The sequence below is a fragment of the Somniosus microcephalus genome, chromosome 8, assembly GCF_052327205.1.
Source record: "Somniosus microcephalus isolate GS21.2 chromosome 8, FLI_Smic_1.0, whole genome shotgun sequence".
Lineage (NCBI taxonomy): Eukaryota > Metazoa > Chordata > Chondrichthyes > Squaliformes > Somniosidae > Somniosus > Somniosus microcephalus.
Genome location: NC_140994.1, coordinates 189921880 through 189948482, shown reverse-complemented (window position 1 = coordinate 189948482; position 26603 = coordinate 189921880). Strand labels below are relative to the sequence as shown.

At 42.9% G+C, this 26603-nt stretch overlaps 1 protein-coding gene across 1 annotated transcript in view; it reads right to left on the bottom strand.

Annotated features, from left to right (window-relative positions):
* LOC147113972 (lateral signaling target protein 2 homolog) overlaps positions 1-18575 on the bottom strand; it is a 58198-nt gene extending 39623 nt beyond the window's left edge. Inside the window, exons 1-2 of the mRNA XM_085995433.1 lie at positions 17881-18575; positions 803-943 (exon numbers count right to left, since the gene is read on the bottom strand). Of these exons, the coding sequence (XP_085851559.1) occupies positions 803-943; positions 17881-17949 (210 nt within the window). The 5' untranslated portion in view covers positions 17950-18575. The remainder of the gene's footprint in view (positions 1-802; positions 944-17880) is intronic.
* Positions 18576-26603: the final 8028 nt, after the last annotated feature.

The window sequence follows — 26603 nt, the reverse complement described above, 5'->3', positions numbered from 1 at the left end:
GTCCAAACTGTAAAAAACAAGAAACAACACATAACCAGTTATATGATTTCATGCCCTTTATTTAGCAAACTGAGCAATTTGTGGCTTGTAACTATTTTTAGAGCCCACCGTTAGTGAAGGTTTATTGTAATTAGTCCAGCCATCAAGTGTAGACAACAAACAAGCTGCTACTGTGATACTTCCTCACCTGCCAGAAAAAGCCACGGCAGAATAAGTGGGGGCGGGGGTGGGAGAGGGTGAAGTGAGGTTCTGAAGAAAGGTTTCACCTACTTAACTTTTTTCCAAATGCCAGCTGGCCTGCAGTACATTCCCAGCATATTCTACTATTTTTAATTTCCAACATTTGTTTTTTTCAGAAGTCCACCAAGTAAACCTTAGATCATTACTCGTTAACTAGAATAGCAAAGTGATGACATGGTAGTTGATTTGAGAAGCATGCAAAATATGATTGAACTGGGGGGGGAAGTATGAAGATCTGAATTTTTTTTATTTCATTGCTGATGTATTTGCTAAACGGGACTAAATTGAGAAGTGCAAGAGATACCAACTGTTAGAAATGCTCCAATTGCGAGAATGTGCAGCTTTACACTAGAAAATATTTCAATTTCCATTAAAGTTTTGTGTTGGAATATTCTTTGGCAAAAAAGTTGCATGCATTAACAGACAGATCCATATAACCTAGAGTGTAACCTCTACTATGGCAACTATTCCAATTTCAGAGTAATTTGTTTCCAGGGTGTTCAAAATAAGAATGGATTAGCTCTACCATACAAGATTGTCTGCTTAAGTCTAAGTCACTAACCTGTCTGGCTCGAAGATTATTTAGTTGTACGATATACTGTTGGGGGTCATTGTGCAGATTCACATTATTCAGCTCAGTCATCACTTGAGTCACTTCCTTATCCGCATAGAAGAACTGAGCCAATGGATGTGGGTCGGACCTCTGTGAAAACATACAAAATACAAGTGTCAAAGTATAGAAGTGATCCCGTGAGATCATCCCACTGCAACATCCTATTGTGGCACATGAAAATACACCTAAACTGTAGCAGCGATTCATATCAACAGGAACCTGACTACTTAGTGAATAATCAATAATTACAGGCTCATCGGAATTCATTTTGCAGCAGAGGAATAATGGGAGTAAGAGATTCTGAATAAATGGTACTGTAACTAGTTAGGGTGTTATCTGCACACAAGATTATATACTGTCCATGCAATTTCTGTTCAAGCATTCTCCAAATAATAGCCAACAGAAAAACAGTAATTTAATCCAGAGTTTAAGTGGAGCTCTTGATGTCATCTAAAGCTATTAGTTTGTAGTCTTATAAAAGGCTTATTATTCTCTAGCATTCAACAATTACTTCTTAAAATACTAACCGAAATTACATCAAGGTCATTACTCGTGTGTACTTTACAAATCTACGACATGGAATGTATTGACTGCCAGTTTGTTCAGCAGGTTGTATCAGCAAAGGAAAAGATAGAAAATATTACTGGCTTGTGCTTAATTGCAAATCCTCACCAGAAAAACCAAGAGTAACTGAATCAAGGAATTGTGATGAGAATCTGAACCCGCTCGAATAATCAGTGCGTTTGGGTTTGTACATCATGCAGATCAAGAGGTCAGATAATTGTAGCTTCCTCCAAGCACTTTAAAAATAAACACCCCTTTACTCTCAATGTGAAGGAGAAATAATACCCAAAACTTAATAGGAAATTTAACTAACTATCTCATCTTTTACCTTCCTTCTCATGGCAAACCTGCAGCTCAGCTAGACTTTACAGCAGTAGACAGTAAATTCTTGACTCCCTCAATATTTTAAAACCCCTTTGGCACTTCTTCTCTAGGATGGTGTTTTTATAAAAAAAAAAAAAAAAAAAATGTTGAGGAAGTAGGTTAACAGCATGTTGAAAATTAAAATTTCAAAATGGTGCATCCATAACACCCTTCCAATATCAAAAACAGTGTAGGTAACCATAACATCTCCCAATACTCCAAAATGCAAACCGCCATAACCAGTAATATAATGGTAGCAACACTGTACTAGTACCAGAAATAGAACAGCAGCAGAAAGAACTAGGAATTTCCAGTATTTAAAATAGAAAGATATACCAAACTGCCACTTTTCATAAAAGATTTATAATTGTGTTCATCCCACCATTGATCCCAAAACAGTTTGTTTTCAGTCTTGAAAAGATCAGTCTTCATCATCAGGGTTCAGCCGTGACTCAGTGGGTAGCACTCTTGCCTCAGAGTCAAAAGGTTGTGGGTTCAAGTTCCACTCGAGACTTGAGCACAATCTGTGCCGACACTCCAGTGCAATACTGAGTAAGTACTGCGCTGTCAGAGGTGCTGTTTCTCAGATGAGGCATTAAATTGTCTACCTTCTTAGGTGGACATAAAATGTCCCATGGCACTATTTGAAGAGTAAAGGGAGTTCTACACTCTTTACACTTCAAAAGTACTTAATTGGTTGTAAAGCACTTTGTGACATCCGGAGGTCATGAATGGCACTATATAAATGCAAGTCTTTCTTTTCAATGTGGCCATGGTGTGGACAAATGTAAGAAGTCACACAACACCAGGTTATAGTCCAACAGTTTTATTTGAAATCACAAGCTTTCGGAGCACTGCTCCTTCGTCAGGTGAAGTGGAGAGATGCATAAAGACACAGCTTATATAGTCAGAGAATAATGCCAGATGATTACAGGTAATCTTTCAAACTGCCATTTATCACACCTCGGCAGAATCACAGCGATCAAAGGTGTGAATGGTGCTCACAGGTTAGTCAGGAAAACATTACATCAAAGAACAATGAGGTGGGGTCACAAGGGGTCAAATGTTGCAGATTTTTTTGTCTGTTTTTTGTTTTTCATACAGACCCCAGCATCTGCAACATTTGACCCCTTGTGACCCCACCTCATTGTTCTTTGATGTAATGTTTTCCTGACTAACCTGTGAGCACCATTCACACCTTTGATCGCTGTGATTATCTCTCTGCCGAGGTGTGATAAATGGCAGTTAGAAAGATTACCTGTAATCATCTGGCATTATTCTCTGACTATATAAGCTGTGTCTATAGGCATCTCTCCACTTCACCTGACGAAGGAGCAGCGCTCCGAAAGCTTGTGATTTCAAATAAAACTGTTGGACTATAACCTGGTGTTGTGTGACTTCTTACATTTTTCAATGTGGGGTGGAGAGGTTTTTGAAGATCCCATACAAACATTGTATGAGCCACTTTAAATATTGGACTGGAGGAAGATTTGGGGATCCTGTTGGAAGATCCACAGCTTGAGCACAAGATTTGGTCTTTTATATAAATATATACACCCATTCTTTCAATTGTTTTAAAATGAAATTCCTGCTTTGTTTCATGGAATATATTTGTTTAAAGTTCTCAACGAGGTTTTAAAATCGAGAACAATGTCCAATTGGCAGGAGGACAAAGTATACCGAGCATATTGGTTTTTGAAACAGCTTTATTTTTGTTATACACAGCATTTAAAAGTTGCATTGAAGCACACCTGTTTGTATCAAATCATATAAAAATTACAGCTTGCTTGGTTCCAAGAATCATGTTATGAAAACACTGCTGTATTTTTAACTCAAACTGAACTGGTTACATAAAAGGGTAATACAGTCCATTATGACAATCACTAACGAATAAGACTACATAATTCACAATAGATTTTAATCTCCCTTCCCTCCAATATACATTGTTACCTTTTGGAAATGTAAATAACAGTTCACTACCATTGTGGAACAGATTTAGTGATAAAGGACTAATAATGATGTTAGAATGATCTTATTGAGAGAATAACAGAACAAAGAGCATGAAGAATAATGGGAGTAGGTTAAATGCAGAACTAAAAAAAACTCCCAAATGCTGAAAGTCTAAAACAAAAATCTGAAAAAAAAATTGCTGAAAATACACAGCAGGCTGGTCAGCATCTGTAGAGTGAAAAGACAGGATGACATTTGGGATATATACCCTTCATCAGAACTGAAAATTGAAAACTAAACAAGCGGTTTCATAGAATGGAGGGGAAAGAAGGGGTGGGGAAACAATAGGTTGTCGAGTCAGAGGGGCAGCTAATGGGTGAGTGACCCATCACTTGCTTAAAAAATAAGCATGAAACTGTAAAAGATCTCAGTAAGGGAATGAGAAGACATTAAAAGCACCACAAAGCAATGTACAAATACCTAAGATGGTGGTAGGTCGACTGAAGTATGGGAACCCGTTATGCCCGTCTTCTTGTAGGTTATATGGAATCCTCTCTTCTAATCCTGCTCAGGTCTGTTTCCTGACCTCTCCTTCCATTACATTTATGTTGCTTCCAGCTCTTGAGAATTTCATTAGCTCTGCTTCCACTTTCCACTCATCCCTCAACTTCATGATCCATTTCGGACTCTTCCCTTCCTAAATGTCTCGGTCTCTATCTATCTCTACTGGTGGGTTTTCCACAGACATCTACTACAAGCCCAAATACTCCCACAGAATTAGGAGACCATTTTGCAGAACAATTGTGTTCTGTCCACAGGTTAACCCCGACTTCTCCATGGCTCACTGCTTTAACTCACCTTCTCATTTCCACTCTGACCTCTCGATATTTGGCATCACACTGTTCCAAGCAAGCTTAATGACAGTGTCTCATTTTTCTCCTGGACACTGCAGCCCTCTGGTCTGGATATCGACTTTCCTAACTTAAGACCTTAACTATATGCCCCATTTTCTTCATGGCAATGAATCATTTGGGGGGGGGGGGGGGGGGAATAATTTTTCGATATCTTGGGATGCGGGGGGGCGGAGGGAGGAAGGTTGACTAGGTGTAGACCTTTTGTTAGTTCTGGCTGAGAGGGCAGGGTATCTACACCTTTAGTGTTAGCCTGATTTTACTATTCTGTGATTTTACTCTTCTGTGGTACTAATAAACCCACTGTATGATCTAACACTTCAGTTTTCATTTTAGATTTGTATCTGCAGGCTGTTTTTTTTCCACCTTGCCCTTTTCACTGGGTGGAAGGCTCTCACCGTCTTGGTTATTTGCAGGCTTTTTAAAAAAAAAGTCTCGTCATTGTCTCACGGATATATTTTTAAATTTCCTGTTTTTCTTTTAAGCAGGTCATTCAACACATTCACTTCCTCTCCATGGTTGGAGTATCTGTTATTTCTTTCCTTTTTTCCTGATTTACTAAAATGCTTGTTTGCATTTGAGTTTTCCCTTTTAAGAGGACCAGCTGAAGACCTATCCCCAGGGCTTTACTAACACCATTCTATTGGATGACCAAGGTGAAGATAGCACAAGTGAATGATTGACCTTCATTATGGCTCAGTCCCTGTGGGGAAGGAGAGGGGAAATAACTATCCCACCTGTGTGTTTTTCCTTAGTTGTGCAGTTGAGATCAACAACTTGCCATGTGGGGAAATCATGGCTGGAAACAAACAAAACAATGGCTTTGAGTTCCAACTTGCTGCATATCTATCACCTTCTCAATGATAAATGACAGATTTGTATGTCAGTAGCTAAGTACAATACTCTGTAACTGGAGTAAGACTGTGAACCAGAGAGCCCTCTTACTATAGGTAGTGGAAGATTAAATGTGTAGCCAGTCAGAAAGTGCTGGTCTGTTTTCCACAGGTTTAAAAATAGGACTCCGAACACCAGACTGCAAAACATCCTACAAAAAGAGAACTACACGCCAAAAGAAATTGCCTGGAGTACTTTGGAAGGTTGACAACGGTGTGCTATGTTGTTGAACAGTAAGGAGGTCATTCAAAAGTAGTCCAGGGGTCTTTGTCCAACAATGTTCTGTGCATGACTCCTTCTGCAGCAAGATCTTGGCATATAATTTGGAAACAACAGACAGTCTAGGAATTCTCATACCACTGTGTGTACAAGGGAGACGGGCAGAGCATAGATCCTCATAAAATTAAGTATGAAAATAGTTTTAAAAAATCATGTGATCCAGATGCAGAAATAGCAATTCCTTTTGAATGTTGCCAGTTTGTTTTATTAAAACTCACTACTTGTGCAGTGTCTCTTGAAAACAGGGCCTCTTTGGTGCCCAGCAACACTTCCATACTGCCCTGTGCAACAGAATAGACAGCCTATTTGGAATCAGTAATCACTGGCATCAATCCCCAAAACAACTAGAACCTAAAACATGCATACAATGAAAGCAGTGTCAAAGTATACATCAGAAATTAAACACATAATTACTTAGTAATTTACACCTTTTTACTAAATGACTAAACTTTAAAAGGAGCAGAACACTATAAAGTCACTTAGGGGTTCAGACACACAAATCTTTTTTGGGACAAGTTGATAAAGTTGTGAAGAAACCATACAAGTCTTTCTTTTTCAACTCCATGCCACTGTTAGAATATTCTGTGTCCAACTTTGGAAAGGATGTAAATACCAGAGAGAGGGTGCAGAAGAGGTTCACGAAGGTGCTACCATGTACGAGAGGCTTTAGGAGACAACTAAAGAAACTGGGGTAAAAACAGAAAATGCTAGAAATACTCAACAGGCCAGGAAGGGTGGGGGGGGGGGGGGGAAAGAAAGAAAAGAAAAGAAAAGAAAAGAAAAGAAAGAAAGAAAGAAAGAAAGAAAGAAAGAAAGAAAGAAAGAAAGATAAAAAAGGTTATGCAGGTTTAATATTTTAGAGAGGTGTTCAAGTTTGAGGGGGATTTTAATAAAAGGTAAATAATCAGAAAGGATCTGTACCCAGGGCTGTGTCATAATAAACACAGATGTGTGTGTGTCAGCACAGTGCACCATCCACCACATCCGAGTGGCAGGACATGCATGATTTTATCATCACCGATTCACCATAGCAGGTTACCGAACTTAGCCAAGTCAGGTAAGTGCTAAGCTGGATGCATCTTTTCCTTCAGATATACGAACAATGACGGACAGGTAAAAACCCTCTGGTCCATCCGGTCTGTCCCACACAATTGCAATACTTTGCGTCTCACAATATATACACTCTCCACCCCACCCAAAATCATGTGATCTCCTGGGAGGGGCAAAGAAAAAGATAAAAACCCAGGTCAACTGATCTGGGAAATTCCTCTCTGACCCATCTAGGCAATCAAAATTAGTCCAGGAGATCACTCTGGCCTTGAATTCCCTGACGTACCCACCTTTTATAAAGAGGTGATGTCAACCCCAACCAGAAACAGGTCCAGCTCTCGCTTGAAGGAATTCAGTGAATTGGCGTCCACCGCACGAGACTCTGGGAAAAGAACTACCTCCTGACATTTAACCTAGATGTGGCCTTACACAACTTAAAATTGTGACACCTGGTCCTCACTAACCTATTTAATTGGAACAAGCTGTCAACTGGAACATAATCTAGTCCCTTCATTGTCTTATAAACCTCCATCAGATCACTCCTAAGTCTACTCTACTCTAAAGTGTAGAGTCCCAACTCTTTTAGCCTATCTTGATAAAAAGATGCTTTATACTGGGAATTAGTCTAGTGGCCCTCCTCTGCGCCCTTTCCAATAGTGGAAGAAACTCCCCAAACACGCATGCAGCAATATAACCGTCCCCCAGTTTTCTTTGTGGGGTTGGGGGTGGGGGTAGAATGATTAAAAATCATACACTAAAATCTTAATGGCCTGCATTTTCCGATCCCGATGGGTGTGTACGAGCTGCGTACACACCCGTAGGGACCTCGTAATTGCCGGTTTCAGGCATGCGAAGCGCATACGCTGAAAACCGGCATTTCCAATGTCAAGAATCCACGCCTGAAGAGATCGCACGCCTGCCCTGGAGAAGGGCTTCTGCAGATGGAGAATTCTGCTTTCTGCAGAACCTCCGCCCGCTGAAATCACTTAAAAATCTTAAGCCTGGTAAGGCCTGCTTTTATCAGCATAAGAGAGTTTAAAAAAATAAAAAGAATTTCCACTCATTTATAATTTCAAAATACTTTCAAAAAAGGTACGTTTATTTTTAGCCCCATAAAAACTTTTTTTTTCCCAAAAAATTTAATTTGTTTAAAATATTTAATTTTAACTAATTTTAAAAACATGATTAAAAAAAATTATTTAATGTTTTGATGTGTTTTTGGAGTGATTTCCATTCCTACTTTTGACAGGTCTAAGCCGTCAAAAGTATGAAGGGAGATTCCCTTCTCCCATTGGTTCCCCCATGGCCCACATGATCCCAGGGACGCTTGCGAACCGCATGCGCCCCTGGGAGACGTGGGCCCTGCGCATTTCGTCGTGGAGAGGCCCAAGAGCGGAAAAGGCCGGACCTCGGGAAAGTTCGTAGATTTTTTTCCAGATCGGAGGCCTTGCACGCCGGAAGCCTCCGATCGGAAAATACGGGCCATTATCTTAATAACTATTTAAGAAAACCATTAAGTTTAGTTTTTTTAAAAAGTCAATGCTCCAGAGTTGACAAGCAACTAGTGGGACAGAGCCAAGCTATGTTTCAGGTTTGCTTTTTCATGGAGTCTTCGGCATACCAAAGATGTTCTTGAAGCTAGTGCGCATACACCAAATCTTGAAGTTGAGGTCAGTTTCAAAGGTGGAATGATGGAGAACACGGCCAGTCCGCCATCATCCCGACCGCAAAGTCCGGGCTAATATCTTTTTTTTACATCAGAATTATACACACCCTGTTCTTTGTCTAAAAAAATTATCTGCAACCATCAGGTCAAGCATCATTACACCGCAAACAACTGAATGCATACAAACTGCTTGCAATGCTATTTTTCTGACGTAAAACAGACACACAATAGTAACCTCTTTCCACACCCATAGTATGGATCCATCCTGTTACAAAAAGACATACTTCCTCTGCAGGCTGAAATCGAATACTGTAGTATTTGTAAAGATGTGGGAAGGAAAATGCCACCATGAGTTTATCAAATCACAAAAGTTAAACCCACCTGCATCACTAGCAGCCTAGAACCTATTTATTTAAAAAATAATACTGCTTGAACTTCTCCACACCTCATAATACAGACCTTACACATTCTAGTTCCTATCTGCTTGTGCAAAATACTGGTTTACAGAGATTGTTTAGGAGAAAGGCCTCAGGGCAAATGCAAGGCAATGAAGTGGAGATCACAGCCATTAGAATCTGACAGGCTCTTGGGAATTGACAGCTCCTTGGGAATTGACAGCTAGGGAGCTTTTCCACTTTCACACACTTGGGGAATCAAGACCAACTCATGGCTATATAAATTGTTCAGTTCAAAACAGTTGTTCCTCTACATAAGATTGTTAAGGAGGTATGTTGGTAGTCCTAAAGGCTCAGAACTATTTCGCTTACTGCATGACAGCCCATCCTGGACACAAGCAGAGGATCACAGAGGAAGGTTTTGACAACGTTGGTACATCTCCACTGTGTGAATGCGAAGCAGAGCATGTAATATAACCAGAGGTGTCAACCAGCTCCCTCTTTCTCTCCTCCCCTGTCCCCCCCAAATGTCAAAGTAAAGCAAAACAAAGTGTTATGCCCAAACTAAGGAATATCCAACCTTTGGAAATGGAATTTTCAACTACTCTCAAGATCAGGTACAGCCCATGCCAGGTGTATTACAAGATGGGGCTTCTCTACGGTTCCAATGTGATTTAAAAAAATATTATTTTATGGGATGTGGACGCTGGCAAGGCCAAAGTTTATTGCCCATCCCTCGAGAAGGTGGTGGTGAGCTGCCTTCTTGAACCACTGCAGTCTGTGTGGTGAAGGTACTCCCACAGTGCCGTTAGGGAAGGAGTTCCAGGATTTTGACCCAGCGACGATGAAGGAATGGCGATATATTTCCAAGTTAGGATGGTGTGTGACGTGGAGGAGAACTTGGTGATGGTGGTGTTCCCATGTGCCTGCTGCCCTTGTCCTTCTAGGTGGAAGAGGTTGTGGGTTTGGGAGGTGCTGCCGAAGAAGCTTGGCGAGTTGCTGCAGTGCATCTTGTAGATGGTACACACTGCAGCCACGGTACGCCGGTGGTGGAGGGAGTGAATGTTTAAGATGGTAGATGGGGTGCCAATCAAGCAGGCTGCTTTGTCCTGGATGGAGTTGAGCTTCTTGAGTGTTGTTGGAGCTGCACTCATCTAAGGCAAGTGGAGAGTATTCCATCACGCTCCCAATTTGTGCCTTGTAGATAGTGGAAAGGCTTTGGGGAATTAGGAGGCGAGACACTCGCCGCAGAATATCTAGTCTCTGACCTGCTCTTCTTGCCACAGTATTTATGTGGTTGGTCTAGTTAAGTTTCTGGTCAATGGTGATCCCCAGGATGTTGATGGTGGGGATTCAGCGATGGTAATGCCATTGAATGTCATGGGGCGGGGGTTAGACTCTCGCTTGTTGGAGATAGTCATTGCCTGGCACTTAAGTGCCAGGTAGCATTCACGCCACAGATCAGCCCAAGCCTGAACGTCATCCAGGTCTTGTTGCATGCAGGCATGAACTGCTTCATTATCTGAGAAGTTGTGAATGGCACTGAACACTGCAGTCATCAGCGAACATCCCCACTTCTGACCTTATGATGGAGGGAATGTCATTAATGAAGCAGCTTATGATGGTTGGACCTAGGACACTGCCCTGAGGAACTCCTGCAGCAATGTCCTGGGGTGGTGATGATTGACCTCCAACCACCACAACCATCTTCCTTTGTGCTAGGTATGACTCCAGCCAGTGGAGACGTTTCTCCCCGATTCCCATTGACTTCAGTTTTACTAGGGCTCCTTGATGCCACTCTCGATCAAATGCTGCCTTGATGTCAAGGGCAGTCACTCTCACCTCACCTCTGGAATTCAGCTCCTTTGTCCATGTTTGGACCAAGGCTGTAATAAGGTCAGGAGCAGAGTGGTCTTGGCGGAACCCAAACTGGGCATCAGTGAACAGATTATTGGTAAGTGCCGCTTGATAGCACTGTTGATAACACCTTCCATCACTTTGCTGATGATTGAGAGTAGACTGATGGGGCGGTAATTGGCTGGATTGGATTTGTCCTGCTTTTTGTGGACAGGACATACATTTTTCCACATTGTCGGATAGGTGCCAGTGTTGTAGCTGTACTGGAACAGCTTAGCTAGAGGCACGGCTAGTTCTGGAGCACAAGTCTTCAGCACGACAGCCGGGATGTTGTCGGGGCCCACAGCCTTTGCTGTATCCAGTGCGCTCAGCCATTTCTTGATATCACGTGGAGTGAATCGAATTGGCTGAAGACTATCTTCTGTGAGGGTGGGGACCTCAGGAGGAGTCCGATATAGATCATCCACTCAGCACTTCTGGCTGAAGATGGTTGCAAACGCTTCAGCCTTGTCTTTTGCACTCACGTGCTGGGCTCCACCATCATTGAGGATGGGGATATTCATAGAGCCTCCTCCTCCAGTTAGTTGTTTAATGGTTCACCACCATTCACGATTGGATGTGGCAGGACTGCAAAACTTTGATCTGATCTGCTGGTTCTGGGATCGCTTAGCCCTGTCTATAGCATACTGCTTCCGCTTTTTAGCATGCATGTAGTCATGTGTTGCAGCTTCCCCAGGTTGGCAACTCATTTTTAGGTACGCCTGGTGCTGCTCCTGGCATGCTCTTCTACACTCTGTATTGAACCAGGGTTGGTCCCCTGGCTTGATGGTAATGGTAGAGTGAGGGATATGCCAGGCCATGAGGTTACAGATTGTGGTGATGTTTACCTCTTCTCACACCAGCCATGCTTTGTGACCTCTCCAAGTGAGATTTCCAATTTAGTGCCCACTGCAACTGATTGTGCTATGGGCTCTGACTGCTCAGTTTAAATTACCCAAACTAATTTTTTTTTTTTTTTTTTTTAAAAACAAGGCCCTAAAAGCCATCAGTCTGGACTAGATTCAAACCCAGGTCCCAAAGCACTGTGGGAGTACCTTCACCACACGGACTGCAGCGGTTCAAGAAGGCGGCCCACCACCACCTTCTCAAGGGCAACTAGGGATGGGCAATAAATGCTGGCTTTGCTAGTGACACCCATATCCCAAGAACAATTTTTTTTTTTTTTTTTTTAAAAAGGTCAATGTGTTGCCCAGTCCTCAGTAAAATGTTGATTTTTAAATACTTTTGATGAAATTGATGAGGTGGAACCAAACTCAAATGATAGAATCCTTATTTTAGTAAATACATTGGGTATTTCCTCTTTATGTCTCAAAAGGTTTGAATTTGGTACATGCAAAATATGATATACTCCCACTTAATACATTCAAGAAGGCACAAAGATGACATGTAGGCAAATGCAAAAAATCATTTTTTTCCTTATGTGCCACCTAGCATTTGCCCACTGCCCTGTATGAGGAAAGGAGCTTGAAATCATGTGACATATTTAAATTTTCACAATCGACTTGGGTAAGCTTGGGACAGGAGTAGCTAATTCCTAAACATGTCTCATTGGGTACAATTATTATATTACACACAGAAAAACATACAATCAACTGGCTTGACACATTCTTCTGACCAGTCAATAACAGAGCATGATGCATCACATCTGTGGAAAACTTTGTAATGCCAAACCATTTGGCCTTCCTTCCCAACAGATGTGCCGACACAATAAAACAATGAACAAACTGGCTTTAAATGTTCTTCAACCACGGGTTTCATAAACCAATACTTGTTTTGCATTGTTGAGAATCTACCCCAAGGTGTTTCAACAATTTCTGCACCAGCTTGCAAGAGGATTGGTTACACCATCAAATAATGACTGCAAGATTGTCAGGACCTGCGCAATCATTTCATCCCCAGAAAAGTGATTCAGAACTCACCACAGCAAGAGACTAGTAATCATCAGACCGCCTACTCAGATAGTATTCTGCAGACTTCATAATGATTAACCAAAAATGCCTATTGTTTGACTAATGCCCCCTTTTCCTTAGAGTTGCCAGAATATTGTCAGAGGTAAGCGAGGATCATAAGCAACTTATCTTGACTCCTATTCCCCACCCCAATCCAGTCCCTACCCACCTACATCAATCATTCTTCTGATGCTCTCTCCCTCTAACAACTTCTAGTTTTCTGGACCCACTTGTCTCTTTTTTGGTATGGTTGTACAGTTGTTCTACACCTCCATCCATCACCAGGCCAGCCCGAGGGCCTCCCATTTCTTGTTTCAACAGCGGCCCAACTAGTCCCTATCCACTACCCTTGTCTGCCTGGCTGAACTGGTTCTCACCCTGAACAACTTCTCACTTCCTCCACATAAAAAAGGTCTTGTAAACCCATATGGGTCCTAGCTATGTCTATATTTTTATGGACATGCTGAACACTCTTCACTGCAATTCTGACTGAAACCCTTTTCTGCTGTTACATTGATGACTATGTTGGTGCTGCTTCCTGCTCTCACCCTGATAGTTAATAAAATTCTGTCAATGCTTGAAATTTCCACTCAACCTTTACCTTTATGTGGTCCATCTCTGTTGCTTGTCACTTCAATTTCCCCTCCCACTCTGACCTCTGGAATAGTATAGAAGGTCAAAGACAATGAAACTCAATCCAAACTTGAGGAACAGCACTAAATCTTTCCATTTGGCACTCTGGCTTTAATATTAGACATTAACATTAGCTCCTACTAGTTTTACAGCTGGAGATGTGGGTGTTGGCATTTTGGGGGCGGAGGAAGGTGAATATGCACTTAGGCTAGGGACTGTGTCAGAACACCGTTGGTGGAGCAGTCTGCACTCTGGGTATTCACCTGTTCTTTTCTTCTCAGCCTCCAGTGGCCAAGAGCATGGGGCCCCATGAGTCACCAGGAGTCATGAAGCCACTGCTTCTTGACTACCAGAACACTACTACACATGGACTATTGTTGATTTACAGGTTGCATTAGAAATGTTTCCACTTCTGCAACCTGCCTTGAAAGACAGCCCAGAGAATAAAGGCCTTGAATCTCCCCTGACTGTACAAGAGTTTGGACATTCACAGCCTAGTTGCTCATGGGTGAAGGCCAACAATGCAAAACTCTCCTTATTTTTCCAATAAGAAAGCAATCTAACTCAAAAGGCCACAAGAGTGGCTGATATGGGAAATGAAAACACTACAATGGTGCATCTGGGTGTGCTCTTTACAGTTTGATATGACACCACATTGTTGGGGAGGAATAGGAGGTCATTTGCTGCTAATGAGTTACCTGATCTGGAAAAGGATTTTGCTGACCCTAGAATCAGAATGCAGTCCCTTCCCTAGCACCAAAATTCCTCCCCTTAATAAGCACCCAATTTGCCAAAAGCTATGAATCACTAAGCTGAACTGTTTCAAGATTGTTTTTAAATGCAGGTTGGAGAAATGGTGCAATATTCCTTGTGGGATGCCAGTCATTGTCTACTGGAAGTGGTTCTGCAATATGCTCAGGAATCCACCCCATTTACATTGCAGTGCAGATTGCTGAGCAGCAGCAGCAATGGGGAAACAACTGTTCACGCACAGTTGAAGAGTCCTGCTTGCGACTTTAGGTTTCCGCTACCGATTTTTCCAACTGTCAAGGGAAGGTCTGTACATGCTAAAAATGCATGCAACCCATCTACAATGAGAAAAGTGTAGTGGCCTGTGGCAGGAGTCCAAGCAACAACCTTTTATGTTTGCAACAGCCTTTTATGTTTGCAATCAGCAGTACTGCGCCTCTGGCAGTATGACAGAAAGTTACCTTTTATGGTAGGTCACGAAGTCACCTCACATATTACAATGCTGCAATATTACAATAGCAGTGTCTTAATATATATGCAGCTATAAAGAAAGACTTGCATTTATATGCCTTTCACGACCTCAGGATGTCCCAAAGCGCTTTACAGCCAATGAAGTACTTTTTGAAGTGTAGTCACTGTTGTAATGTAGGAAATGCGCCCAGCAAGCTCCCACAAACAGCAATGTGATAATGACCAGATAATCTTGTTTTAGTCATGCTGATTGAGGGATAACTACTGGCCAGGACACCTTGCTCTTCTTCTAAATAGTGCCATGGACCTTTTATGTCCACCTGAGAGAGCAGACGGGACCTCGGTTTAACGTCTCATCCGAAACACGGTACCTGCGACAGTGCAGCACTTGCTCAGTACTGCACTGGAGTGTCAACCTAGATTTTTGTGCTCACGCCTCTGGAGTGGGATTTGAACCCACAACCTTCTGACTCAGAGGTGAGGGTGCTACAAACTGAGACATGGCTGACACGTTGTGAATCAATTGCAATAAGAAACCAGTTTATTTGCATACAGCCAAAATTATCATACTAATTTTCTTGCAGAAAATCTAAAATCTATCACTATAGAATAGTGCAGGATTCTATAATTCTATACCCAAACAGGATTTCCAGATAACTGAGTTACACGTAACTGGATTTGACTGCAATTTTTTTTCAGACAATACCGAATCACTTAATGTGGATCAAATCTTATTTTAAATGATGTATTTCAGCAATTATTCAAGAAGCTTCAGAATAACTACATTTTCCTGCTTGAAAGACCATAACTAATTTTTGTGCAGCAATTGAAAAAAAGATTGCAGTGTGTTAAAATATCTAATGTTGACAGTAGAGGGAAAGTTAAAACAAGTCAAAACAGAGCATGGTTGGTCACTGCCTACATAAGCACTATTAGTTTAGATGAGTAACAGGTCCTAGTTACATGTCAAGTAATTGTGCAAGTTGTATTAAAAGGAACTTAGAATCAGACCAAAATTGAATTTATTTTACTTTATCTCAATCTGTACATAAAGAATAAGAAATTATTGTACTGTAGGTTAATTATGGCCCAACTACACAATCTATTAAAATTTCACTTGGACTGTATTGGAATGCAACTTGTTTGCCTTTAAATGGCACACACTACAATTGGCCTCAGCACTCCTAGGACAGGGAGGAGACAAATCATGAGGTTACAGCTCTCAAATGTTATTCAATAGTACCAACTGGGAAGTGCATAATGTGTAGATGTTGGGTGAGAACAGGATTTGGTTTGGCTATGAGGCCCTCCATGGTCAGCTACCCTGTGACACACATCTTTGGCTCACACATGGAAGATTACTTTAGGGAAGGTACTGAGGGCCTGTTGTTGCTTGCCGAACTCTGCCCAAGCAAGACAAGGGAGGAAAAAAACATTGAGAAAGCTGGTTGCTTTGGTTTAGTTAAAATGAAACAACAAAGTAAACACACATTTTATAATAATGCTAGACGTGCAGTGACCAACAAGACAGAGCAGCTGTATAGACACATACAGTAATCAAATTCTTCCACATATCCCCAACCTAGTCAACTAAGTTCACTAAAAAGTAAAAGATCACAAATTAGACAACTTTCCCTAGTACACAGTGGCCCGGATATTCCGATCCCTACGGGTGGGTACGCATTCTGTACCCACCCGTAGGGACATCCGAAATATCAGTTTCAGGCATGCGCTGAAAACTGGCATTTCCGATCGATCGGACACCTGCCCTAGAGAAGGGCCTCTGCGGGCAAATAGTTCTGCTTTCTGGAGCCCCTCCGCCCGCAGAAAATCTTTAGAATTCTTACGCCTGGTAAAAGCAGGCGCAAGGCCTACGTTTACCAGGATAAGAGTTGAAAAAAGTTTTTAAAAAAAACGTTTTTTTCCAGTCATTTATCATTTTAAAATACTTTAAAAAAAAAAGTAAGTTTATTTCTAGCCCTGTAAAAAACTTTATTTTTTCAAAAAATTTAATTTGTTTAAAATATAATTTATTGTAATTTCAACTAATTTTAAAAATGTGATTTAAAAAAATTATTTAATGCTTTGGAGTGATCTCCATTCATATTTTTGACAGGTCTATCTGTCAAGTGTATGAAGGGAAATTCCCTTCTTTGATTGGCTCCCCATGGCCCATGTGATCCCAGGGACACTTGCGAACTGCATGCACCCTTGGAATACGTGGGCCCTGCACACTTGGAGTTCGAGAGGCCCAGCATCGGAACTATACGCATCTTGGGAGCCCTCAGGTAAGTGCGTAGATTTTTTTCCAGATCGGAGGCTTCCGCACGCGGGAAGCCTCTGATCGGAAAATACGGCCCATCATGTGCAAAAGACACAGAATGAAGAACCATGGTAGATGCTTCATATACGGCAAATGGGTTAATCTGATAACTCTCTAGCAAGTTCACTCATGAATTATGGTCAGGACTATGAATGTGATAGAAATCACTATGTGCTGTCAAATGTAAATTATATTAGGCAAGCAGCTGATATTATTAAGAGAAATAGATGCAAATATTCACTTAATTGCAAACATGGATTGCAGACTGGTTCCAGTGAAGTCACTGTGAAATCTCTTCCTCTCGTCTTATCTCAGATGTGACATTACCTCCACTAAGTAGGGATACTATGTTGTGAATGACATCCTAAAGTGCATAAAAATAAAATTAATTGGCTTCAAACCTTCCTAAAATAAAGTAATTGCATTTGCCAGTTTAATTTATAAACTACAAAAAGGTGATGCAGCATGCTGGAGTTCCAATGCATTACTAATCAAGATGAACATACTGAAAGCAGTCCAGGCACTTCCCAACAGGAGAAGAGGAGGCAGATAAAAATAAAATAACGAGCTAATAATCTCTGGCTGCTATGACACACCCACTAGAGCGTGCCAAGGGATAATTTGAGGAGTTTTTTTTTTTTAAAAGGAAACAAAAAATTAAATTGCCCAGTAGCTGCTATACAGAAAGTCAAATCTAAGTCACCATCTTTGAAGTAGATTGCTAATCAACAGATATTAGAATTCTAATTGTGAATTTAAAAATAAAAAGTAGTTGAAAGGCCAAAGTCATTAGAAAAAGGACAACAAAGGTAGAAATATCTATAAGCTTTTAAAATTATTTCTGGAGATGAATGGAATGGTAAAGAGTGGGAAATTTGAGTGCAGAATATGCACTGTAGAATAGCCTCTTACTTTGGGTTTGTGGAGCCATCGCTTCACTACCGCAGGCAGCATATTCAGTTGCTCAGAGCTGCTGTGCATTCAAAACTGACACTTTAAGCAGCTGGATCCACAATCCTGACTTCTGTTGCTTAGGATCTGCTTCAATTGTTTTTATACACTTTCTCAAGCATGGTGACATCTCTCTATCACATCCATTGGCATATCTCAGTCCTCTCTCTCTCACACACACTGCGACAGGCTGGTAATTGTCTCTCCCTTCGATAAGCTGGTAATTCTTCACTTTCTTTCCACGGGCAGGCTGGTTATTCTTCAATTTCTCTCCATGGTAACTCTCCACTTTCACATGGGCAAACTGCCAGTTCCCCTCTCTCTATCACAAGCAGGTTGATAACTCCTCACACTCTCCCTTGACCAGACTGGTAATCCCTCACTTTTCAGTGGGCAGGTTAGTAATTCTTGATCTGATGAGACATGTTCTCTTCTCAGGTACAGTCCCCTACCTCTCGAGTACTGTGCCGTTTCCTGTTCAGGCACTGCAATGTCTCAACCGGCTGTTAACTCCTCTGAAAAAAGTTTCTTGTGGTGAAACTGGAGTGAACCTGGCCTCTCACTCCATCTCTATCGTTCCCCTCTACTCTCCCATTATCTGCTCAACCCGCAGCCGCCAGTCCCTTCCAGCTTCGCTCTGCCTGTCTCTCCCTACCCACCTGACGCACTTACCTGTCTTAATCATAATTTACGTGCTGACGCGCTCAATTTGGCCCCGCCTTTCCGTGCACGGCTCCGCCCTCCAACCAGTGGCCCCGCCCATAGACCGTCCAGGTGACGGCGCAGTGCTGCCATATTGGTAAAGGGAAGCGTCCCAACACCTGGAGTTTGTGACTTGGTGCTTTCAACGTAAATATTTAGGCAGCAAGTACTTCTGCTGCAGTTTTAATAATAAGACAAGATGAATCACCAAATCTGTAAATAATTAATCTTCACATCAGTATGTGTTTCTTTTTATTATTTACCTGGCAACTGCCATAAAGACAAGAGAATTTCCTAGTGTTTTCATAGACTGCTCGATAAAGAAGCTGGGTAATAGTGATATTGCAGTCAGCCTAATATACTTCTATAAATAACAACAGAAAATGCTGGAAAAACTCAGCAGGCCAGGCAACATCCATGGAGAGAAATTAGAGTCGACGTTTCGGGTTGAAACCCTTCCCGAAACGTCGACTCTAATTTCTCTCCACGGATGTTGCCTGGCCTGCTGAGTTTTTCCAGCATTTTCTGTTGTTATTTTGGATTTCCAGCATCTGCAGTATTTTGCTATCATACTTCTATAAATGATACCTCACAAAAGGAGCACGAGTACAGTCAGATAATCCTCCATCCACTGCCTTTCTAGTGAATTGGCCAAAGACAGTGTGACTCAGGAAACATATTAATGATATAAAAACAGAAAATGCTAGGAATACTCAGCAGGTCAGGCAGCATCTGTGGAGAAAGAAACTGAGTTAACGTTTCAGGTCGATGATCTTTTGTCAGAACGGGAAAAAGTTAGAGATGTAACAGATTTTAAGCAAGTGCAGGGGCAGGGAAAAGGGGAGGGGGAGGGGAGGGAACAACAAACTTATTAATGATGTGGCTTAAACATCTGACATGTACAATGTATAACAGATGGAGACTCGAGGCCTTCCGCTACCAGTGGGCACCAGAAGGACTGGAGTGCATTGTTGACACAGGAAATAATATTCTGATTTAATTTATTAAGTTTTTCTTTGTTTTTATTTATTATTTGAAGTTTATTGCTTGTGCCACTTTAAAAAGGGAGCACATTTGCTAAATTGCTTTTCATTGATGACATTCTCAGCCTAATTGGCAATTAAGAGTCAAAATCTGTTTTAAAAAAAGAGATGGAGATATCCCAATCCTGCTCATTCTGTGTTTTCACTGTGCTCTTTTCAACAGCTGGAACTCTGCTCAAATTTTACTTCCTGGGCTCCGGGAATCCTCTGCCATCAGGATTATGTTGGCCTGCTGGATGATACTGAAACACTTGACTGACATGATTCTGCTCTGCTACTCAGTCATTTCAAGTGTTAAGGCAACCTGTTCTAGCTTACTGTGCCCATTCCTCACATGTTGCTGTTATCTACTGAGCTTCAGGACTGCACTTAAATGCACTGCTAGTTTCTCAGATTTACTCTACTGCTGTGTCGGGTCCTGAACAGAAATCCACTTTCTCCTGGGCTGGAGTCCATTTCCTTGCTGACTTCTGGACTTTATAGTGACCTCCACCACTGCTTTTTCTTTCTACTGAGACGGTATCTTCTGCAGGACTGCCTCTATTCTAATACCTGGTCTGCTCCTGCATCCTCAATTTTCTGCTCCTTTGCTAGGAATTTTTCACTTTTTGCTGAGCTAGCTCTGCTCTGCTCTGTTCTTGCGAGCTCTCACCCTGCTCTGGATTCTGCTCCATTGCTGCTAAATGACTTTTGTTTTGCTGCTTTCTGCTTGTTTCCTGTGGCTGCTGAATCCACTTATCCTTCAGAACTTCTCCTCACCCTTCTGTAGATTGGGTTGGACTGGCTCTTCAAGCTCCTACTGCTGCTTCCGATCTTGTGTGCTATTTACCTCCATACAGCTGCTCCTCAGACCAGCTCCCTCATCTGCAATGATCCTGTGGATTAATTTTTCACCATTCCCTGGCTCCTTGGTCTTGTCTGTTCTCTGTCCTTGAGTTTCACTTCGACTGCTCCACACTTCGACTGCTCCACACTTCTCTGCTGGTATACTGGATCCGCTAGTGTGCAATACTAACTACTACTCACTTCTGCTGGACCCCTGGATCAACCTCTGCTGGCTCATGGTCAACTCTCCGCACCTCTTCGACTCTTTTTATTTACTACTGAACAACCTCCAGCAGTGGGCACACTGATACTCTGCCCCTCAAACAGATCCTGCACTCACTCGCCCTCCACAACTATCTCCAAACCTGGACATCGGCTCATTGATGTTTGAAACTGACTCCACCTTGAACATGAGTCAACTACATCCCAACACAGGACCTCAGACTTTAACGTTGGACTCTCTCATTGTCTCCTCCCTATCCTCTGTTCACAATCAGGAGATGTCTCTCATAGTCTTTGCCATGCTTAAATAACCTGAATTCCCTCTATGTCCATTTGTGTGTGCATTTTGGCTGCCACTCTTGTCTCCTTCCCTTCCTGTCATGACACCTTTCATTTTCCCCATTTCAGGTACTTTACTACCCTAACCCACCTTCGCTCCCTCGAGTCCAAGAGTTCAGACTACAGTGTATCCGACACACAACTGGCTTAGTCATACATCATCAGATCTGGCTAGACTACAAAAAGCACTATTGAGCCTTACTCTCCTCTTCCAAAACCATTCAGTACTCCAGGATTATCCTGGTGAGCAAATATAACCCCTTGTTCCTTTTTCCCACTACCGATTGTCACCTTAAGCCTCTCTCACCTACTACATTTAACAAGTGCAAGGAGTTCATAGACTTCTTTGACACTAAGGTTGAGCCCCTTCACCTGCCTCTGCCACATTCGCCCTTCCCCTAGCTTCACCCAAGGTTCAATCTTATCCTAGCCCTGAACCCATGTCTTTCTCTAATTTTGATCTAATTGCCCCTCCTGCCCTCTTCAATCTCATCTTGTCCATGAGACCCACTTTCAGCTCTCTTGACCGAATTCTGACTAAACTACTGTACACCCAGCTTCCATTCCTGACTTCCATGCTAGCTGGCATTGTAAATGGTTCCCTCTCCTCGGATACTGTCCCTCTCCCTTTCAAGACCACCATCATCGCCACCTCCTCAAAATTTCCACCCTCAATCCCTCTGTCCTCACAGACTATTGCCCCATCTCCAACCTCTCCAAAGTCCTTGAACATGTTGTTGTCTCCCAAATCCATGCCCATCTTTCTTGCAACTCCATGTCTGAATTTGTCCAATCAAGTTTCTGCCCCTGCCACCACACTGAAATGGCCCTGATCAAAGTCACAAATGACATCCTCTGTGACTGTGACCATGGTGCACTGTCCCTCCTTGTCCTTCTTGACCTGCCTGCAGACTTTGACACAGTCGACCACACCATCCTCCTTCAATGCCTCTCTTCCATTGTCCAGCTGTGTTGTACTGTAAGTTATGTTGTTAAAAAACCTAATACAAATCATCACCAAAAATATAAAAAGCTCCCAAATCCTCTCCATGTTTAAACAATCATATTTACCAAATATAAGCTGTCAACAACATATCAACAAAACCATAATTTACTAAACAGGAAGTAAATATCCAGGTGTGGCAGGGGTGGGGGAAACAATGGCCTTGAATGGCATTAATTTTTGGAACTAGATTATATCTAACAATTCCTTGCACCAGAATTAAGTCTTAGAAGTAGGTTACTTGACAGTTGAACTGAATTTCCAGGACTAAAGGCAGCTGGCACAAGGTCTGCAAAAATTTATGTTGTCACAAAAACTGCTAAGGAAAAAGATTACGTTAAGCCTACAACCAAGGAGAGCAATTGAGTGATGATCCCAGGAATGGATGGAGCTTGCTTTAGCTGAATGTAGAGTGTTGTGGTATCTTGAAGTGGCCATTGATGGAGACGGACACCGGTTAACTCCGTAACATGGTTTAATCAACACTTGCACATAAAAGCTTCTGCCATGAGGCAGCAAAAACAAAGAGTACCACAGTACAGATCAGACTTAACTCAGGAGAGCAATTGCCACAGCACCGCCTGGTGGATCAGGTTACTCATAACCTCCCAGGTTACTACACTCCTCCCCCCTTAAGATTGCCGTATGCAATTCTTAAACAATAACCCTTACTAGGTACTATGTTTTAATTAACCAGTATGCTCTAACCATGGTTAACCCCTGACTAATTTAACAGGTTTGTATAAGTCTTTCTGGTTGCTTGCGAATCCTTTGTGAACGTCTTAATTCCACTTGTGGTGGATTCTCAGATTCATTCGCACTTGAGATTGGAGTAGTCTCTGATGTTGGTTTTACTCTGTCCTGCTGTGGCCTGGCAGTACCAGTGTCCACTGGCACCTTATAAGCCGTGCTGGGTCCTGGAACAGCCTCCTCTACTGCCCTTTGTTCCATCTGAGGCAGATCCCCCTGCTGCCGGCTGAAAAGCTGATCCACATGCCGACAAACACCTCGACCATCCCCTAGTAACACGGAGTACAACACAGGTCCTGTAATGTCCTGGATTAGTCCTGGTATCCATTTAGGTCCATAACCAAAGTTCCGGGTGTACACAGAGTCCCCTATGGCGAAATGGCAAGCTTTAGTATGTTTGTCATGGTACGCTTTTTGGTTTGTTTGTTTTGTCTCAACCTTACTTTTGAGATCTGGGTGTATCAGGTCTAACGTGCACCGCAACTTTCTCCCCATCATCAACTCAGCCGGAGAAAGCCCCGTGGTAGCTTGGGGTGTTATACGATAACTAAACAAGGCTCTATTGAGCTTGGTCTCCAGGGTGTCACCTGAGCTCTTCCTCATGAGCTCCTTAAAAGGCTGCATGGCTTGCTCGGCTAACCCATTTGAGGCTGGGTGATATGGAGCCGAGGTGACATGTGTGATTCCATTCCTTACCATGAATTCTTTGCTCCCTTCACTAACAAAACACTGTGCATTGTCGGATACAATCATTTCTGGAATACCATGCGTGCTGAAGCTGTTCCTGAGACAATTCAGTGTGGCATCAGTCGTTGCAGAGCTCACTGGATAAACGTCGATCCACTTTGAGTTAGTGTCAACCAGCACCAAAAACATTTTGCCCATAAAAGGTCCCGCATAGTCTATGTGAATCCTCCTCCAGGGTTTGCTGGGCCACTCCCAGGGATGGAGTGGTGTACCGGCAGGTGCTTTCCTCTGTTCCTGACATATAGTGCATGACTTTACCTTTGACTCAATTTCAGCATCCAAGTTAGGCCACCACAGGTAGCTCCTAGCCAGTCCTTTCATTCTAGTCATTCCTGGGTGCGATTGATGCAACTGTTCCATCAAAGTAGAGCATCCCCACTCTGGGACTATGATGCGTGCTCCCCATAGCACACATCCATCTTGGACACTGAGCTCGTGCTGTCTCTGTCTGTACGGCGTGAACTCCGGTCCCTCACGGTGATCTGGCCAGCCTTTCAACACATACTCATGGACCCTTGACAGAACGGGGTCCTTGGCTGTCCAGCCCTGGATTTGCGCTGAAGTCATCAGGGGACTGATCTCCTGATCCAGCATCAGGACGTGCTCCTCAGGGGAAGTACTGCGAGGAGATTTTGAGAGGGGCAGACGGCTGAGAGCATCCGCGTTCCCATTTTCCTTGCTGGCTCTGTACGTGATCACATATTCATAGGCTCTTAGTATTACTGCCCATCTCATTATTCTCTGTGATGCCATTTGAGGCACCGCTTTCATCTCATTCAGTAAGCTAATAAGAGGCTTGTGGTCAGTACTGATTACAAACTTCCTCCCATATATGTACTTATGGAATTTTTTTACTCCAAATATAATGGCCAACCCCTCTTTATCAAGCTGTGAATAGTTCTTTTCCGCAGCTGTGAGCGTGCGTGAAACAAACCCGATGGGCCTTTCTGCTCCATCTGGCATGCGGTGGGCCAACACTGCCCCCACTCCATAGGGTGATGCGTCGCAGGACATTATCAGCTCCTTCTTCTCGTCGTAATGCACCAACACCCTGCTGGACTGAAGTAGCTCCTTTGACTGCTGAAACGCTTTCGCTTGCTCTGACCCCCAACGCCATGGCTCCTCCTTTCTCAGCAGTCTGTGCAGGGGTGCCAGCAGCATCGATAAGTTTGGAAGAAACCGGTTATAATAATTCAGGAGCCCTAGATAGGCTTTCAGTTCAGTCACTGAGGTGGGTGCAGGTGCATCCTGCACTGCCCGCACTTTCCCTGGTAATGGATGGAGGCCTGTGGCATCCACCCGATGTCCCAGGAATGTAACTTCCTTCTCCATGAAACTACACTTACTCCGTTTCAGGCATAGCCCCGCCTCTTCCAGCCACTGTAGCACTTTGTCCAGTGTTTTTAAGTGATCCTGATCGTCACTTCCTGTTAGCAGAATATCATCTAAGTACACGGCCACCTTTGGAATGCCCTGCAGAATGCCCTCCATAGTCCGTTGGAATATTGCTGGGCTAGAACTGACACCAAATGGTAACCTGGCATACGTGAACAGCCCCTTGTGCGTGTTCACCGTGACAAACTTTTTTGATTCTTCATCAAGCAATATCTGCTGATACGCAAGACTCATGTCCACTTTGCTGAATCTTTCTCCCCCAGCGAGCGATGTTAACATGTCCTCCATTCTTGGAATGGGGTACTGTTCCAGTGATGATACTCTGTTCACTGTTAACTTATAGTTACCACACACCCTTACGTTACTGTCGGGCTTCAATACCGGGACTATTGGTGCCGCCCAGTCTGAAAATTTCACTGGTTCTATTACTTTGTCCCTTAGCAGGCGATCTAGTTCCGCCTCAACCTTGGTTTTCATTGCAAAAGGTACCGACCTTGGTTTAAAGAAACGAGGCGTGGCATCACTGGCTACATGAATCTTGGCTGTGGCTCCCCTTGAGGTGCCCAGTTCGTCCTTGAACACTAACTCATGCTTCATCAGCACTTCTTGCAGTGCCTCTGTACTGTCCTCCATTTTATTCATTGCCTGCCAGTACACACTCAACTCACTGATCCACCCTCGCCCTAACAGGTTTGGCCCTGACCCTGCTACCACTACCACAGTAAGCTCTTTGGTGACTCCTTTGTGTTCCACTTGTACTTCGGCCGCCCCCAAAATGTCCACCTTCTGTCCTGTGTAGGCTTTGAGACTAATGGGGCATGTACCTAGCTCTGGTACTTTTGCTTCCCCCCATAGCTTGGGGTACTCAGTCTGCGACATTATGGTTACACTACATCCGGTGTCAATCTCAAACTTTACTTGACCTCCGTTCACTATCAAATACTGAGTGAGAGGGGGTACGTTGGGCCTTGAAGTGTCTATACTGTATACAGTGAAAACCTCCTCACTAGACTCACAAGACTCTTCCTCCTCTTGTATGTAATTTGCCCGCTTTGTGTACTTCTCCCTCCCCCCTTTTGCATGCTTTGCCCCTTTAGCACTGCTTCTCTCACTCACTGCCCTTTTACAGACTTTCTTTAAGTGCCCTATTTTTCCACAATTGTGGCACTTTGCCTTTGCAAACCTGCAGTCCTTTGCATAATGGCTCGTCCCGCCACATCGGTAGCAATCCCCAACCCCGACTGGTGGACTTTTCGCACCAGCTTCCATCTTGAAAACAGCTCCTCCCACTGGTTTACTCCATTTCTCCTTGCTCATACTGTTTAAGTCCTTAATGTCCTTGTTAGCCGTCTCCATGGCTTGTGCTTTTTTAAGTGCCGTCTCAAACGTTAATCCTTCTTCTGACAGCAACCTTTGCTGTATACTGTCATCGTTAACTCTGCATACTAGTCTGTCCCTTAACATGGCTGTGAGCGCATTTCCAAAATTACAGTCCTGTGCGAGCTTCCGAAGCTCCTCCACATACTCAGTAACGCTTTCTTCCGGCCTCCTAATCCTCGAATTGAATTTCCATCTCTGTACTATTTCACTAGGTTTCGGATTGAAATGATTCTTTAGTAGACTCACCAACTCGTCAAAAGATTTTTCTCCTGGCCGCT